The sequence below is a fragment of the Lissotriton vulgaris genome, chromosome 2_1, assembly GCF_964263255.1.
Source record: "Lissotriton vulgaris chromosome 2_1, aLisVul1.2, whole genome shotgun sequence".
Lineage (NCBI taxonomy): Eukaryota > Metazoa > Chordata > Amphibia > Caudata > Salamandridae > Lissotriton > Lissotriton vulgaris.
The window spans coordinates 1,986,869,560-1,986,889,029 of record NC_141687.1 but is presented as its reverse complement, the minus strand read 5'-3'; the positions used below and the strand labels follow the sequence as shown (position 1 = coordinate 1,986,889,029).

At 45.4% G+C, this 19,470-nt stretch overlaps 1 protein-coding gene across 6 annotated transcripts in view; it reads right to left on the bottom strand.

Moving 5' to 3' along the window:
• Window positions 1-19,470, bottom strand: part of TP53BP1 (tumor protein p53 binding protein 1) — a 1,075,988-nt gene that overhangs the window by 323,154 nt on the left and 733,364 nt on the right. For all 6 annotated transcript variants that reach the window (XM_086958203.1, XM_086958207.1, XM_086958208.1 and 3 more), the window contains one exon: window positions 196-387. In XM_086958203.1, coding sequence (XP_086814329.1) covers window positions 196-387 — 192 coding nt within the window. The remainder of the gene's footprint in view (window positions 1-195; window positions 388-19,470) is intronic.

Here is a 19,470-nt window from a genome sequence, read left to right as displayed (position 1 = left end):
AAAAGCTTTCTTAAACCACAGGAATTAATTTAAATTATTTACTAGATCATTTAAGTGTAAAGTACTACAACAGTAGCAGAATGGCATTTAGAAGTCCAGTACACATAAAATGTAGACATGGTCAGCAGCTAACAGTGTTTGAAACAAAATTAACAGTTTCTCAATAAGATGGTCAACCACATAGGGAATCCTTACCTAGGCTTATGTCAGCTGGCTTGGTGAGGGGTGTTAAAGGTTCATAGGGACCAAGACCAAATTGTTCTCGCAATTTATTTCCTTGATCTAGTGAGAGGATTACAGCCATTCGCTTGTACCACTTTCTCTGCCCTTCCTTCTGGATGCAGTAGTAAAGCTCTCCAGACTCCTTTTTGTGTGCCTTAACCACACCTAGAATGAGGGAGAAAAAAATAGCCATTACGTTTTGCAAGACAAAGAATTGAGTGAGCAGACATAACTTACAAATGAAAAATGACCTCAATGGTGATATCGATGCTCATTGTCTTTGCTCTTCCTCCTTAAAGACCGGTTCAGAATTACCTAAACTGCCAAGCAGGAATAGGAAAAGCTCCTCTAAAACCCAATGGCAGCTCCTCCGCTAAGGCGGAGGAGCGTCGTCCCACCTCTTAAAAGGAAAAATAAAATGATAATAATGTATCGTTATTATCTTTTTATTTTTCCTATTGGAGTCAGTGGCAAGGCGGGGCTGGCAAGAGCAGGAGGAGGAGTGGTTTTTCACTCCCTAAGTGCACAAGATTGTTTGGCCGGCCCTTTTAGGCAGGTCAAACAGTCATGAGCTCTTTGCATCTTCCCCACCATGCTGCATTACACAGCCTGATGAAGAACAAGCAAAGCCTCCCAGTCCCTGTCTGAGCATCGAACCGCATAAGCGTTGTGATTAGCTCAGGGAAGTCTGGGTGCTTCCGGCTAGCAGCCGGGACTGGAGACTGGAAGAAATAAGAGAACGAAGGAAAGGCGGCTGCCGGCCGCATAGATAAGCCTTTTTTTTCCTCTCAACCCCAAAACCCGACCCTTGACCAGTAGCAGTTTCTACTGCTAAAACCAATTCTGTCACTAGAAAATAATTTTAAATCTCTGTTCATAAGTGTGTGAAAGCTCCACCTCTATATGAATGTGTCAACCCAAGCCACACTGCTTTCCTAAGTTATTGATGATATGCAGGTTTGCAGCAAAGCTTAGGGGCGATGGGTTTCTGAGGTAGGGAGAGAAATGTCCAAAAGTAGCATAAGAAACCTGAAGATATTTTTTCCTTATTCTGGCATTGTCCTTTATCTCATTCCAAGCTAGTTGGACCCACAGTTCTTAATGCTAGGAAGGGGACAAGACAGCATATGCTTGACCATGCTTCAAGCAAATAGATTGCACAGAACCGGCTTGAGGAAAGCGATCTCTTTTCTTGAAGTTGTGGTCAGGAGCAGAGTTTGCGAAAAGCACGAGTATTATCCCACATTGCACCCCTACAAATGCCTGTAATTGGAACGAGTCCTTGACAGGCTCTCAATGCTTCATTTTCTTAGCGGAAAGAGCGTGAAATCTCACAGAAAGAGGAACTTCCCGAATGTTGCAGAACTTATAGATGCAATAGAATACCCCTCTGCCAATAGTGGTTTCAGCCAATTTGTTGCCTGGAGTAAGACCACCACATGTGGTTATCGGATATTGTAGAGTCCGATAGGTTTATCCTTTCAAGGTAAAAGGTCTGAGCTCTACTGAAGGGAATGTCCCAAGGGGTCATTCTCAATCTAGATCCTGAGCCGCTTCCATGGCGACAAGCATAAGAAGCTACAAAGCAGGCCCCCAAAATTGAGCCAACAATAATTTATTGGTACCAGCTTTATTGACAACAATCAGTAGAGAATCTTAGAAACTATTTGTAGATAAGAAATATCTGAAAAGGTGGTGGCATAAAAATGTATCTAATGTGAATAGACACAGTATTATCAGACTGCAGACTCAATAACAGTATGTATTTATATTGCCAGTTCGATTTTGAACATTATTTCTATTGAGGCATAATATTAGGAGATCACCCCTTTAAAAAATAAAAATATTTTCCTTTATTAAAAAATAAAATAAAATCCCCCCTTTTTTATTTAAAAAAAAAAACGAGAAATATTTATAAACTTAGGAGTTTTGCTCATTAGTATTATATTGGACAGTGCACGTCTAATGAAATACCAATATCAGAGTCCGGTTAAAGCGTGAACACGGACTGGGAATGTTAGAGAGGCTCCACATGGAACAAGTATTTAAGTAGTGACAGTAATAATAGTAGGTCTATCTTTCAGTATTATACCATTCCAATATGGTGATACTAGTATGTACATAAGTCGTGCCGATATTAATGACGCGGTACATGTGTGATACATGAACGCGTCATCAGAACGGGAAGGCTTTTAACTGCGGGACGGGCAGTGAAGCAATAGACTGATTCTGGTTGAGACGTCAAGCACCCGCGTGAGGTATTAAAGAAATGTAGAGCCTTTATGCCTCCAAGAAAGCGTATTGTGGATCGCCGTATGGCGTTTTTCTGAGTCCATGGGAGATTTTGACTTTTTTGGACTAAATTACATTCTAAGTGGGTGATTTGAAGGTAGACCCGATTAGAAGGGGTAACCTCTACGTAGCATTATTACAAATACATGGAGGGTCTGTATTGAACTAAGATTTTGTTAAAATGAACTGGCCATACTTTACATAGAATTTTAGTTAAACGGAGAACCTATGGAACATATCTGCATTCGATCGGATGGACATGAAAGAAGATTCATATAATGAGTTTAGTTCCTCATTTTTAGGCACTGGGACATGATATGAGATTGTAAATCCCTGCCCAGGAAATACGCAAGAAGAAAGCTTTTCAGCTTCTACATTAATCTTTGGCAGCCTAAGGGAGGTTGATTCTTATTGTTTTTATTTGATTCCTACAAATTAACTTGAATTATTGACAGATTGTTTGTTTTCGCTCCTTTATATTATTGTATTTGTGTGATCTTTATGTATATATATTTTTATGTCTTGTTTTCATATCTATGAAATTTAAAATGTATGAAACAATTATAAATTTGATGCATTGAAAGGAAAATTAAGTTTTCATTTAAGTTGGAAATATAAAGATTTAAGTTATTGTACATCACTCAACTCATTCAAGCCTGGTGGAATGAATGTGAGGTGATTAGATGCTTGCATGTCCAGTTGATTGAATGCTAGTGATTTCCAGAGGGAGTTATTCAGGACTGGCAAGTCTAGTACGGAGCCCTGCCCCTTTGGATTGTATTTGGTGGCATAAGAAGCACAAAAAACTCTATGCATATGGCATTTTTATTGCGAGAACCTAGAACAAGCATTGGCAAAGCCACTAGCAATGCCAAAGCTTTTGGCCTTGTCAATGTGAATGTCTTTTAGCCATGTGGGTTAGCAGCACATCTGCTTTTCAGCATGTCTGAAAGTCATTGAAATCCAAGAATCACAGGATGATTACTCTTCCCTCCTTACACAAAAAGTGCTATGACGATGCTGGCAGCAACAAATTGCTTTTTTCCAGTGTATTTAAGCTATGCTGCACAGCAGATGTGCTGCTAGACAACACGGCTAAAATAAGTTTACACTGACAAGGCCAATGGTTCAGGCATTGCTGAAATCTATTGGCATTGCCAATGCTTGTTCCGTGTTGATGGGGTCTTGCTGAACAAATGTGGAAGTAATGGTGAGAAACAGTTGAACAGCTTTGAAGTGAAGCAAGGATGTGGCATAATGGCTAGTGCTGCCGACAGGTGAGCTGGGGAAGAAAACAAGTTACTTACCTGTAACTTCAGTTATCCAGTATTGGTATCATTCATAGATTCACATGCCTGAATCATTCCCCGTCACCGAGGCGGGAGTCCCATGGTATATAAAAAAGCAGTGCCAAAAGTAAATTAAAGTAGTAGGCCCTATGAGAAGGCCTGAGGCCTAGATTGTAGTAGCCTATCTACCTAATTATGCTAAAAAGACCAAAGTCTTTGCACCAACCAATCAGCTTACAGCACCCTCTAGAACACTTTCTGCAGAGCCAGTGCTCCTCAGATTTTCGTAGCAGAAGTGGGAAGGAGTATCCCAAACTTAGAGAACTGACTCTCCTGGGAGGAGGGTGGGTGCATGTGAATCTATGAAAGATACCAATACTGGATAACTGAAGTTACAGGTAAGTAACTTGTTTTCTCATCCAGTATTGGGGTATCTTTCATAGAACCACATGCCTGAATCAGAATAGCAAGCAGTAAGCCAGGCAAAAGTCGGTTACGGATGGTGGGAGACTTACTGTGGTGCACCCCCATAAACTTATACTTAACAACCAACAATTGCAAAGTAAATGATCTATTAATAAAATCATGTCTAAATTCAAAAGAGTAATCATCTAGTACTCCACAGGAAAGGAATATTAGCATAGCATAAACAATAAATCTGTTAAATATGCCCTTCTTTATATCAACAAAAATACTGAATAGTATACACACATTATAAAATGAACCACACATTGCTACCTAAATATGTTCTTTTGGAAACAGGTGACGTAAAACCGCTTGGCCAACTGCCACATCCTCCTGATTTGCGGATTGCAGGCAGTAATGTCTTGTAAACGTGTGGACATTCTTCCTTGTCGCAGCATGGCAAATGTTCTCTAGTGTCACTCCTGCAAACAATGCTGTAGATGCTGCTACAGCTCTTGTAGAGTGAGACCTTACAGTCCTTTGTAGTGGTCCGTTAGCTTTAACATGGCAGAAATGATCCCGGAGGCTATCCATCTGGACATTGTGGCTTTAGTGACCGCTGTCCCCAGTGTACTTTGGCCATAAGCCACGAATAGCTGATCTGACTTTCTGAAGTTCTTTGAAGATAAAACTTTAAACATTGTTTAATGTCCAAAGAATGTAGTGTTCTTTCCGCAGGGGGTTGTAGGATTCGGGAAGAAAACCCGCAATTTCACTGGTTCATTCAGATGGAACTGAGAACGCACTTTGGGTATGAAAGTTGGATTTGTTCTGAGAGTGACATACTCTTGAGAAAAATGTAATGTTCCACCTTGAGAGTTATATCGTGAAGCGTTAGCCATTCCCATAACTCTTGAGCCTTTTTTGATAATGTAGCTGACCTTGTTCCTCCCTGCTTGTTTACATAAAACATGCTGGTGGTATTTTCCGTTCGGACCAGGACTGAAGACCCGCGATTCTGGGGAGGAACGCTTGTAGAGATAGGAAGATGGCTCTCAACTCTAGACTGTTGATGTGGCATTTCTTGTGTTTCTGAGACCATTTGAATTGCACCTGCAAGTCTTGGAGATGGCCTCCCCAGCCCTCCATGGACGCATCCCTCGTCAGTACGAAGTCTGGAGGAGTTTGTAAGAACGTGAGTCCTTGCTTTAGATTGTGAATTTGTGTCCACCATTGCAGAGCATCCACTATACGTGGGGTTACTTTGATAATGTCCTCGAAGGAGCCTGTCGCTTGCTGCCATTGAAGATGTAGCTCCTCCTGTAGAGGCCGCATTTTGAGACGTGCCAGCGGAATGAGATTTATGGCTGAGGAACACATTCCCAGAAGTGAAGCAAAGAGGCGAACAGAAAGTGACTTTTCTTTGGATAGCTTTATGGCCAATGCCTGTAGACGGAGCTGCCTGTCTTGAGACAAGAATGCCTTGCATTGTATCGTGTCCAGACAAGCTCCTAGGAAAAGTAGGATTCTTTTCGGAACTAATTGAGACTTCTTTTTGTTGACAGTGAGACCTAGGGATGCAAAGAGATTGCGGCACACTGTTATGTCGGTCTGCACCCTGCCTTTTGATGGCCCTTTGACTAGCCGGTCGTCCAAGTACGGGAAAACCTGGATCCCTGATCAACGTAGTGCTGCCGATACTGGGGCCAGGCACTTCGTAAAAATCCTTGGCGCCGAATTGAGGCCAAATGGTAGAACTTTGAACTGATAATGGGCGCCAGCCTCAGTGAAACAGAGATACTTTCGATGTTTTGGATGGATTGGGATGTGGAAGTATGCGTCTTCCATGTCCAAGGAAGACATAAAATCTCCCTCGTTGAGGCAATTTAGAATTTCGGAAAGAGTCACCATGTGGAAACCCAGCTTCTTGAGATATTTGTTGAGTTTGCGCAGGTCTAGGATCGGTTGCCATTCCCTTGATTTCTTTTTTATGAGGAAAAAACGGGAATAGAAGACTGTCTGCCTCTGATGTACTGGAACTTTTTATACAGCGTTCTTGAGGAGCATAGAATGAACTTCCTTGAACAATAAGTGAAGACGAGGGGGGGGCGGGGGGGAGGGAACACCTGGGCGGAGTTATTGGTGGTTTGGTGACAAACTCCAGAGTGTGACCATGTTGTACTAAGTCCAGCACCCACTGATCGGTTGTAATCCGCTGCCACTGTTCTTGAAAGGCAGATATCTTCGCGCCCACAGGGAGGGAAAGAAATAAGGTTGGCGCCCGGCTGATCTCACTGTTTCTGTGAGTGTCTCGCCCTTGATTATTTGTGCGCTTTCGTCCACCTTGGCTAGAGAAACTAGCTGTTCCGGACTTTTGATAAGAAGACTGATAACTTTGCTGGTACTGAGGATGATATTGTCTGCCTTGTTGGTAGTAGTTTCCTCTAGAGGAGTAACCACGTCCTCTAGCACCTCTAAAAAACCCTCTCTTGTACTGCAATGAACCTAGGGATCTTGCAGTGTCAGTATCCGTCTTAATTGCCTGGAGAGCCTCGTCGATGTGTTTCCCAAATAGAGACTCTCCATCATAAGCCATGTCCAGGATCTTAAGTTGGACTTCAGGGCTAAATGTGGTAGCCTTTAGCCAGCCCTGTTGTCTGAGAACTGCAGCTCCTGCCAGCTGTCTAAAGTACGTATTAGCAATATCCAAAGCGCAGTAAATGGTTTCTGCCGCTGCGCGTTCCCCCTCCATTAAGATCTTGCGTGCCTCTTGTCTTTTATCCTCTGGGATTAGATTAAACAAACCAGCCATCTCGGACCACATTTGGCGATCATAGCGTCCTATAATCGCTAAAGAATTTGCAGCTCTGATCGAGGCAGCAGCCATGGTGGAAAACTTCTTACCAATAAGGTCTAAACAACGCCCCTCCTTATCCGGTGGTGGTGTGATAGGGGTGGCTGGGTATTTCGATCTTTGCTGCGTGGCCTGCGAGATGACCGAATCCGGGCGCGGGTATCAATCCATGGCAATACTGCTGGAACTGAAACAGGGTTTTTCATCACCTTGACACCTTCTTTCCAGAGATAATCTATAATAGGAATGGCTCTTGACATCTTCCTAGTTGCTTCTTTAAAATCATTGAGGAAACATTCTGACTGCTCCACTGTCACCGACAACTGAAATCTAGATGCAGCTCGCTGCATGAGATTATGGAAACCACCTATGTCTTCAGGCGGTGAGTCTGAAGGTTGTGGAGTTGGTGGAGACGGCATGGGAATAACATAGTCCTCCCACGGATCCAACGGTGGATTATTAGGTAACTCTCCTTCCTCAACTTCTTCATCCGAAGAAGTGTCCGGGGTCTGCGTAGGCAAGGCAGGTTGTGAGGTTTCCGTGACCAGAGACCTGGGCGGAGGAACGTCAGGTTGAGGAACTGGAACAGCAGGTTGGGCTGGAGGCACAACCTGTTGAGGTGGAAATCGTTGTTTATAATCTGCCAGCATAGCCTGTAAATCTTGGATGAGGCTTGGTGGTAAATGACTGGCCTCTGAAACCTGAGACCTCCTCCGGTATTCTGTATGATGAGGGACTACAATGTCCTCCTGATAATAATGCCCAGAATAAGTGTCTTCTTCTTTATCATCCTCCTGGCATTTAATATTTAATTCTGAGGGATGGTGAGCTATTCCAAAAGCTCCCTCATTGTCATCATCCTCAAAACTCTCCTCTTCGTCATCAGCATAAGTCTCTAGGAGATGAAAGGGCATAAGTGGTGAAATGTAACATCCTTGCTGTCTCTGGTATGATACTAATTGAAAGGTCTTTGAATAAAGTGGGGTAGAAAAAAACCTGTTTCACAGCTAAAGGCTTAGATGAAATAATATCTATTTGTCTTGATGCCACCGGTGATAACGGTGTCACAGTCGTCGTCGATATGTTCATCGTCGACGAGGTCGACGACGGATTCATTGTCGATGTGATCCTCCTTGACGGGACCGCCGTCGACGGGCTCGACGTCGACGGGGCCACCGTCGACGGACGTCGTCGTCGATGACTTCGTCGACGGGGGCTTCTTCGTCGACGAGTGCTTCTTCGTCGCCGAGGCTGTCGTCGACGAATCGTCGACGAGGGTTTTTGTAGCCACAATACAGATTCTTGTAGACAGGATAGGAGAAGTGATGGCCGTATTGGAGATAATAGCTGTAGATGAAGAAGTAGAAATGGTAGTCACAGGTGAGTAAGAAGAGCTCTTACTCACGGTTTTCTTAGAAGATTTTTTGGTGGCTGAGGGTCCAGCGATATTAGATGGAGAAGTGGAGTTGGAGGTTTTAACATGTTTTCTCCCCTCACTTGATTTATCCTCTTGAGATCTCGCTCTCTTACTGGAGGTAGAGGCTCTGTCTTCGTCATCGATAGAAGAGGATTTTAGCCACAAAAGGACTCTGGCCTACCTATCCCATAAAGTTTTAGAAGGGAAGGTACGGCAGATCTTGCAATTTTTTGCCTCATGTTTTGGATAAAGGCAATAAATGCAGTCCTTATGTTGGTCATCAACATGGACCCTTTTCTTCTCGCATGTTCTACAAGGTCTAAACAAGGCCTTCTTGTCAGACATCCAGAAGCTTTGTTGAAGAAAAAACTGAGTCAAGAACTGGCTCTGCAGAGAGGGTTCTAGAGGGTGCTGTAAGCTGATTGGTTGGTGCAAAGACTTTGGTCTTTTAGCATAATGATGTAGATAGGCTACTACAATCTAGGCCTCAGACCTTCTCATAGGGCCTACTACTGTAATTTACTTTTAGCACTGCTTTTTTATATACCGTGGGACTCCCGCCTCAGCGACGGGGAATGATTCAGGCATGTGAATCTATGAAAGATACCCCAATACTGGATAACAATGTTTGCATTTGGGCAAATCCCTTACGTTTTCCCCTGCATACGAAAACAAATCTGTCTGTCATTATGTAAAGTTACAGGTGAGCACTTAAAGCACTTCAATACCATTGGCTGGTGCTAGCACTATGGCAAGACTAAGGACAGAACAAGCGCCTTAATATCATCTGATCGTGCAAAAAAAAAAAAAAAAAACAGCAGCGCAGAGGAAGATAGTGGGCGGGAGGGTCAAGCAGGGAAGCAGGAGGGGATGGGGAGATGGGCAAGCAATGACCGGAAAGGGCGGGAGGGAGCAATCAACGAAGGAGAAAAAAATACCTTGACAAGGCGAAGCAAGCGCTACAATACCATAGGATTTTGCAAAAAAGTATAAAAAGTAGTGTGTTTTAACAACATTTTAAAAAATGCATTTGTTTATGTGAATGCAAATGTATTTTAGTGGTTTTTATGTATGTGTACAAGGAGCACGGCCTAAAAACACAAGAATTCCTATGGAATGCTTGAAAACAAAGAAAAAGAAGCTGCGCAAAGTGGGAGCAGGGTAAGGGGATATAAAATTTGTCCTTGTGCTATGGGAGGGCCAAACAGAAGAAGAGGGCATGACGCCCACATGTCATGAATAATTGTATCAAAGAAAATGAGTGACGCAGAAGTTTACCAATGGAAGCAGATGGGCGGCCTGTAAGCCCACAGATAGAACAGAACACGTCTCATCGAGACAGCAAATGCGCGGTCTAGCTGAGCAGCAAATGCGCGGTCTAGCTGAGCAGCACATGCACTGTCTAGCCGAGCACCGCATTCACGGTCTAGCAGAGACTTAAAAACAATAGATTTTGCACAGGCTTTGCCAATGCTGTGTTTAGAAACGGGGAGGTTAAGTGATTTATCTGTAATCACAGAATGTGGAACTGAGGCCGAGATGATATTGTGTCCTTTCTGGAGAGGATGTGGCGTAAGGACCAGAGCTGCCAAATATTGAGCTGGTAAGCCAGGTTTGCATTTCCGTGTCAGCTCAACATCCTTGATTTTGGGCAAATCACTTAATCTCTCAGTGCCTACAAAAATAAGGAGTCCTTGTGTAAAGTATCTAGCGCTAATGTAAAGTGAATTTATACCTTCGGGTAGTGTTGATGCTATATAAAACTGAAGAAAAAAAAAGTAGTGGGTGCTAATGTAAAAAGCTCCAATACCTGTGGGTGAAGCTGCCGTTATATAAAACTGCACAAAAAAGTAACTGGTGCTAATGTAAAGCGCTTGAATACCTTTGTGTGGTGTTGGCGCTATATAAAACTGCACAAAGAAATTACGTGAAAAGTATAGTTGGGGGATGAGGGGATCTGAGCAACGGAGTTAAGGGGGGCAAACAGTGACTGGCGGAGGGTGGACGGGCAAATAACCCAAATGCGGGCTGCCATGGGGAGATTAAGTGATTTGGTCATAATCACAAAATGTGGAATCTGAGGCCGAGGCTAGGGAGACAATGTGGCATCCTCTTGGGACCGCATATGATGCAAGGGCTACAGCTGCTGACTACGGAGCTGGGAAACAGAGTTCAAGTTTCGACCTTGGCTTAACATCAGTGATTCTGGGGAAATCAATGATTCTCTCTGTGCCTACAAAAATGAATGTAAAGCACTTTACTACCTTCAGGTGGTGTTGGCACTATATAAAACTGCACAAAAACACCTAGAAAGAATCACAGTGTTAGGTTTGTTCACAGTAGTGAACATGAGAAAATACATAGCATCAGCAACCACATTGAAAGGGCTACTTTTAACGTGGACATTGAGGGGTGGGCAGACCTAGATAGGAACAAGCCTCAGCCTAGCTCCTTTGAAGAGAAATAAATTATCACCCTATGAAATAAGAAGAAACAAGGAGAGACACTAACAGTTCAATCATATCGCACTGGAGAAACATGACTATGCAATCACAGCAGAGGACACAGATACTTTAAAAGTTCTGACCTGCCCTGTGATAACGCATACTTGATTCACTTGAGGTCGGATTTCAAGCTATAAACACTATTGCCGAAATACCACATATGGTGTAAACATGCATACATCGTGTACCCAGATGTCTGAAAAAATAACATGGGCCCTTATTCACAAAGCTAAACTTACACTGTTGTATAAGGTACGAATATTTGCTAGTCACAAAGAGATTTATGAGTAGCATCCTTAAGGATGTGGAGTCTCTGCACATAAAAAGATAGGTCTTAGGTCTTTTATGTGTGGAGACTCTGCTCTCGTAAAAACACTACTGATGAATCAGTTTGTGAATAGCAAACAACTGTAAATCAGTAGAGTGGGGACCCATCTGGTACATGACGACCAGTGCGGTTTTATGCCCTGTAGGCAGATGAACCTGCGGATGCTGTCCCATATGCTTAACTGGGTGGCAGACACTGATTTGAAGGCCACTGCGGTGGCATTAGATATTGAAAATGCCTCCAATAATCTTGGTGGGACTATCTATGGCAGTTTTGGCGGAGGCTGGGTCCAGTATTTCACTCATGGGCGCGGTTGCACTATGCCCAACCCATGGAGCATTTCTGGACCTTCACTGTGGTGCCAGAGTGTTTGTCTATTGAATATTTCCAAGTTTCAGCCTTGCAAATCTTGGCCATCGGTACATTGTGTAAGAATGCAATCGTAGCAGCCTTGCCCCTAGTAGAGTGAGCTGTAGGGGAGGCAAACAGAGGCTTATTCGCTATTTGGTAGGCCAACTTTATACAAGATATTATCCGTCTTGAAATGGATCTTTTAGAAGCTGGAAAGCCTGTTCTAACAGAGCCGTAGTTTACAATCAATTGATCAGCCTTTCTAATGGATTTTGTTGCTTCCAAATAGAATTTGAGAACCCTCTTGAGGTCTAGTGAATGAAGAGACATTTCCGCTAGTGTATCAGGATTGGGATAGACAGAGGGTAGAGAGATTGTCTGATTAACATGGAAATCAGACACAACCTTGGGCAGGAAGGAAGGGTGAATTCACATAACCACCCTATTGCGGTGGAAAACAGTATACGGTTCTTTAGAACAGAGGGCTTGAATTTCACTCAGATCCAGCCAGATGTAATCGCCACTAGAAAGGCTACTTTCCAAGTAAGGTATTGTAATATGGCCTTATGAATGGGATCAAATGGAGGACCCATCAATTTGGACAAGACAAGATTCAACTCCCAAGGAGGGTAAGGAGGTCGAACAGGAGGATACACCTTCTTCAACCCCTGTAGGAAGTCCATGACCACCTGCAGTTGAAAGAAAGAAGGTTGGTTAGGAGATTTACGGTATGCTGTGATGGCCGCCAAATGTACTTTTATGGATGAATACTTCAAACCAGATTTAGCCGAGTAGATACGGTAAGATTACCTGTACTTGCCCATTAACTGGACTCCAACCATTACGGATACACCACAAGTAAAACCTTTTCCATTTAAGAGAGTATAAGGTTCTTGTGGAAGGTCTCTGACTCCCTCAAAATGTCCATGCAGTCCTGAGGGAGGTTCAAATGTCCGTACTGCAGGACTTCAGGAGCCATGCTGCCAAGCTGAGTGAGGGAAGGCTGGGGTGCAGAATTCCCCCTATACCCCCCCCCCCATTTTGGTGAGAAGGTTCGACCTGCACGGAAGTCTCCGATGCGGGCGAACCGAGAGCTGCAACAGGTCTTGATACCACCATTGGCGAGGCCAGTCCGGTGCTATGAGGATCATGGTCATTCTGGATCAGAGAAGTTTGGCCACAAACTTTGGAATGAGAGGGAGGGGTGGAAAGGCGTATGCAAACGTTCCTGACCAGTCTATCAAAAGAGCATTCCCCCTCATTCCTGGCCGGTAAAATCTGGATGCGAAGGCTTGGCATTTTCAGTTTTGATCGTCTGCAAAGAGGTCGATGAAAGGATAACCCCATTGATGAAAAATATGTCTGCCACCACTTCATCGTTGAGCATCCAGTCTTCTTGCTCCTTGAAGTGACGATTGAGGGCGTCTGCTCGCAAGTTCTGGTCTCCTGGCAGATGCACTGTCGTGATCGATAGGTTCCTGTCTAGCAGCCAGTGCCAGATGATCTGGGATTCGAGAGACAGAGGGCAAGAGCGTGTTCCACCTAGTTTGTTCAGGTAATACATGGTGGTTGTATTGTCCGTTTGAAACAGGATCAATCCAGACTGATTTGGCGGATGAAAAACCTTTGAGGGCTAAATGAATCGCCCGCAGTTCCAGCATGTTGATATGATATGTCTGTTCTCTGTTGGTCCATCTGCCCTGAATTTGAAGATGACCCAGATTTGCTCCCCAACCCTAAAGTGACGGATCAGGGATTATTGTGGCAGAGGCTGGTGGAATGGGACTCCCACCAGAAGGTTGTGTGGTTGCAGTCACTAGAGAATGTACTTCTTTGCTGTGGGAGAGAGGAAAATCTGGTTGTTCCACTGACCCGAGGATTGGTTCCATTTGTCCTCGAGATCTTGCTGCAATGGTCTAATCCGCAAAATGGCGTTGGGTATGAGAAAAATGCAAGAGGCCATAGACCCCAGCAGAGGCGCCACCTGTCTTACTGATGGATGATGAGCTTGGAGGATTATATTGCTTTTGTCTTTCATTGATGACAATCTCTCCTCCGAAGGAAACACTTTTCCGAGGTCGGAGTTTAGGTTGGCGCCCAGATAGTGGAGTGATTGGGTCAGTTGAAGAACTGACTTGTCGAGGCTGACATGCAGGCCTAAGCGCTGAAGGAGATCCAGGCAGATCGCTCACAGGAGTTCGCTTTGCATCAGGGGCTGCCGCAGGGCTCAGTATTGAGCCCTCAATTGTTCAACATCTATGTTATACCCCTGGCTGAGGTGGCAAAGGGCAGGGGGTTGTCTCTGGTGTCTTATGTTGACGACACCCAATTGGTGAACGCTTTCTCTAAGAAATGTGGTATCAACTTGGGCAAGTTCAAAGAGGACCTTCTTGCAGTCTCTGACTGGATGGCGGTAAACTGCTTACAGTTGAACGCTAGCAAGTCTGAGATTTTGTTGTTTGGGAAGGATCGGGAGCTATGGTCCGAGCAATGTTGGCCGGATCATCTTAAACCTGCCCCCCTCCCCAAGGAGGCTGTGAAGAACCTAGGTGTGTGGTTCGACAATGGCCTGACCTTCGACACGGAATCGAAAGCTGTGGCAGGGGTCTGTTTCGGGCTCTTGCGAGGCTTGAAACCGCTGCTGGGTTTTTTTCATCCCAAGATGCGTCAAACCATTGTCCAGGTGTCAATTCTGTCCAGACTGCAGTATGGTAATTCCCTCTACCTGTGCGCCAATAAGGCCAGCATCAAGCACTTGCAGAGGGTTCAGAATGCGGCGGCTCGTACTCTGGTTGCACTTCCAAGATCTTGCTCAGTTGCGCACGTACTCTCTAAACTCCATTGGTTGCCTGTCGAAGAGCGCATTCAGTTTAAGGCTCTTTGCATATCTCACAAGATCTTGACTCGCCAGGCACCTTCGGGGCTATCTAATCTGTTAGAGGTCTACGTGCCTGGGTGCCCACTGAGATCTGCCGACCTAGCGTTGGTCTGTACTCCCTAGTTTGGAAAGCCAGAGCTGGTGGGCGTTCGTTCAGCTGTTTGGCAGCGAAACTTTGGTACGCCCTCCCTGCTCCCATTAGAGCAATCCAGAATCACTTGGCATTTCGAAAAGCCTTAAAGACCTGGCTTTTCCCCGTTTCTCTCCTGGTGTCTTGTCCTCGGTTTCTGGGACACCCCGTCGCTGGGGCTGCCATGCACAATACAAATCCAAAATAAATAAATAAAGATTTGAGGAGATGATCCCGTCAACAGCCAGTCGTCCAGGTATGGATCCACGAATAGACCTTGGCGATGTAATGCTGCTGCTACTACTGCCATGCATTTTGTGAATACTCTCGGAGTAGATTTTAGGCCGAAGGGTAAGACCTTGAACTGGTAATGCTTCGTGCCCACCATGAACTGCAGGAACTTGCGATGTTGTGGTGTGATTGGAATGTGAAAGTACGCATCTTGGAGATCCACTAAACACATCCAATCGCCTTTTCTCAGATGTCGAAATATTTGCTGGACCGCCAACATTCAAAACTCCTTTTTGATGAACTTGTTCAGTGTACGTAGATCTAGAATTGGTCTGAACTTGTTCGGTTGGTCTTTTTTCTGAACAAAGAAGTATCTTGAGAAAACTCCTTTTCCTCTTTGTGCAGGAGGGACCTCTTCTATTGCTAGTTTTTTTTTAGAAGGGTCGACACTTCCTGACGTAGTAGGTCTAGATGTAGATGACAGGATTTTACTTGATGAATGTTTTTTAAGGACGCGCAAAAACGTAGTGCGTACCCATTTTCTTTTATATACAGCACCCACAGATCTTTGGTTATGTTGCGCCACTCTTGAATGTAGTTTGAGATACTCCTTCCCACTGGAGTGTGCAACGGTGCTAGAGGAAGCAGAAACTTATTGCTTCCCTTGAGATTTTGTTGTGGAAGAGGACTGCTGTTGGTGTCCTCCTCTTCCTCTCGCGGCCTTGGTACTGGGACTTGTTCTGTTTGTTTTGCGACCATTGAAGGTTTTGAACCCGCTGTTGAAAATTTTTCCGATTGTAGGGCCTGTATCGTCGCTTAAACTCTTTTTTCTTTTCCAGGCCCACCGCCTTTAAAGTGCCCAACTCGGCTTTCATTCTGGCCATTTCCTCATCCGTGTGTGTTCCGAACAGTGAGGTGCCAGAAAATGGAACATTTAGAATGCGCTGTTGTGCCTCTGGCTTTAATGTGGTGAGGCGCAACCAGGAAGATCTTCGCGCAGATATGCCATGTGCATTGGAGTGGGCTGCCAGAGATGCACCATCCGCTGCAGTGCTGATTACCTGGTGGGCCACCAGCGCACCTTCCTAGAGGATCTCTTAGAAATCCTGCTGATCCTTCTTAGGGAGTTTTTCCTTGAAACGCTCCAGTGAATCCCATAAGGACCTGTCATAACGGCCCAGCAGAACTGCAGCGTTAGACACCTGAAGGAAAGACGCTGCAGAGCTGCAAGCCTTCAGTCCCCAAGAATCCTGTGCTCTGCTCTCTTTATCCGGAGGAGCTGCGGAGGATGATGCAACTGCGTGTGTCTTCTTTGCTGCTGCAATAATGACATAATGAGTCCGGAGGTGGATCCGATTTGAGAAAAAGAGGATCTGATGCAGCCAATCGCTGTCTCCTCGGAGAGCCTCTTGGCGGTGATCTTAAAGGCTCAGGCGAGTGAGCAGAAGCACTGCGTGACAATGCAATCGTTTGGTGTGAGCTCCGAATAGAGGGAGAAGAATCCCTGTGGCTTCTGGAGCATGATTGGCGTCTTGATGAGCGATGTGACGTCGATGGGGAGTGCCTCGACGTCGACCGGCTCTGTGTCACCATCACTGTTGAGTCCCTAGAACCTGATCGTCTCCTCGACTTCGATCTCTCAGTGTGCTTTGACGTTGTATGGTGAGATGTTGAATCTCTGGAGCCCATAGACCTCGCCTTCGACGTTGAGGGTGCAGGAGACCTCAACGAGGAACGATTAGACGGAGAAATCCTTCTCGACGTCGATCTTTCTCTCGACGCTGACCGTCTCCTGGAAGTCAGTGGAGTCGAGGGTGGGGCACTTCTCGTCGTTGACAGAGACCGCCGTCTCAACGTCGAACGACGTTTGGTATATTTTACTCTTGGTCTCGCCGTCGAGTCCCTCGCCGTCGGAGAGGATCGGGTCTTCGCCGCCGAACTTCGCTTGGACGATGACGGAGGTGATGAGTGCCTGGCCTCAGTTGACGAGGCGTGTCTTGATGTTGACCACCGCCTGGTTGACGGAAACGGAGGGTATACAACGGTAACCACGCATTTTTTACAACGCGGTACCGTTACCATGCTACTTTTACCACGCAAGTCGTTACAACGACATGCGCTGGGGGGCGCTCCAGGATAGTAAATACTTTAATTTACTATCCAACTCCTTTCCCTAGAGTCCACGGGGACTGGTGTTGGAATAGTAAATTAAATAATTTACTATCCAGCGCCCCTCCACGCAAGTCGTTGTAACGACTTGCGTGGTAAAAGTAGCGTGGCAACGGTACGCGTTGTAAAAGTACGCGTGGTACCGTCATACATCCAAACGGAGATGCCGGCTTCGATGCCGATGTCCTTGCGACAGCGGAGCATGTCTCTACATCGAGAGCTGAATTGATGGCGACAACAGAGATCTGTTTCTGGACGTTGGACGAGCCAGCACCAATGGAGAGAGACTCCTCAATGCCGATCGTCGCCGGGTTGACGACGGCGGAGTATCCAACGTACCTGTGATCTACGTCGACGACCGATGTTCTCTCGACAGCTTTCTACACAAATGTTTCTGCAGTGCAGACTATGTGTGGATATTTTTTTTTTTCATTATTCGTTGCAGGATTGTGCTTTCTGCTATATATTAAAGCGGTTTTCAAATGCTTTCTTTCTCCCTGCTTTATTGGAATGTATTTATGTACAAGAGAATTTCTTGCAACATTGCTCAGCATTTGGTTATGGAAGGCTGCATTGTGTTAGATATATATATATATATATATATATATATATGGATATGGATATATATATATAGATCTATGGATATGGATATATATATATATGGATATATATATATATATATATATATATAGCTACATATATGGTTTTCACATATATGTGATGTGTTTCCGGGGTCCCGCGCACAGGCAGGAATATTCATGTGCTTCTGACTTTGATGAGGATGCCCTGGAAGAGAATTTTAGGTACCTGGGCATCCGGGTGGCCCTGACCTCAGAGGCCAATTACAGCCTTAACATGGGAAGGTTATCTGGAACCTGGAGAAATCTATCACATTTTGAAAACCGCATCCCTCTATGTGTGATGGGTAGAGTGGCCCTGAGCAAGATGGTATTACTACTGCGCTGCCTATATGTCTTGCAGAACTCCCTCTGAAGAGAACTTCCACCACCAGGCTGAACAGCCTTCTGGTGTCCCTCATGTGGGCCGGTAAAAGGAGTAGAGTGAAGTTGGAGGAGCTAAAGTTAGACTAAAAGCTCGTGGACTGGGTCCACTTTGCTGGACTACTACAATAGGCAGCGCAGCGCAGAGGTGTGCGGAGGGCCAGAATGGGCTAAAGGTGCTGTTGGAGGAATGGGGTGTCAGGGTAGACCTCCCTGGATGCCTGATTCAGGTGGCAAGAGTCCAGAAGGACTGCATGTTTGTTGTCCGATCGTTTGCGGAGGTGTGTGACCAGGCGGTAACACACATGCAGCATACAGCCCTAATGCCAGGTTACTGCACCCTTAAGTGGTTGTCATGCTTTCGAGAGATACAGTTAGTGATGGACTTCACACAGTGGTATGAAGCGGGTTGCACCACAACTGGTGATTTTTAACTCTATGGAACCTTCCTCGCACTGAAGGAAGAGCAGGAGTTCTTTCAATTACAGCCAGGCCAGTATCTGAAGTATGCCAAGGTGTCTTGCACGGCGCACAAGGTTTGGATTGATTTCCCTGCGAAGTCAGTGGAGTTCTAGATGCTGTGACTGCTTATGGACCCAGGGGCCTAATTCCTGCATATATAAGGCCCTGAAGACTGATCACAGGATTGATACGAAGGGAGTCTTTGACAGATGGTTGGATGGAAAGAGGGTGAGTGGAGGTTGGTCTTTCGCGCAGGTCAGGAAGGTTGCCAGCAACGCCCGGTTCAAACATACCCAATTTTATTATTTGCACCACACAAATTTGACACCTCAGCGGTTGCATAGATTTAATTCAGTTCGGACTGACGCATGACCTAGATGTGAGGTAGAGCTGGAGACATTACTGCACAGGACTGGGAGTGTGACAGACTGAGGAGTTACGGGGATGAGGTGTTGCATGTGCTGCTAAAGATCACATAGGTCCAGGTGGAGGCCTCAATTAAACATTGCCTGTTGGGAGTATTGTTGATCTCAAAGCGAGGACGAGAATGAAACGCAGGTTCACCCTGTAGGGAATGATGCTGGCTAAGCGACACCTTGCCATCCACTGAATACAGTCTAATCCACCCACGATACATAGGTGGCTGGTGGATCTGTGTGAGTGGCAGAGGAACAGCGGTTATGACTGGTAGGTACTGACGAGAACACAGAGAGGGACTTGAAAATGTGGGGAGATATTTTGAAAAGTTTGGTGGTCCAAGGGCGGCTGCTGTGCCTCACCTGAGAACACACTGGGTTTGGGCTCTACGGACCCCATAGCAGAATCGTAAGAATGATAGCCCAGAGTCTTGGACTGTGTGTCTCTGCATGTGTGTGGCTATCGGAAGGGTGAGGAGCGCTGACATTGGTTGGGCCCTGGCGTTATTTGTGCCCATCTC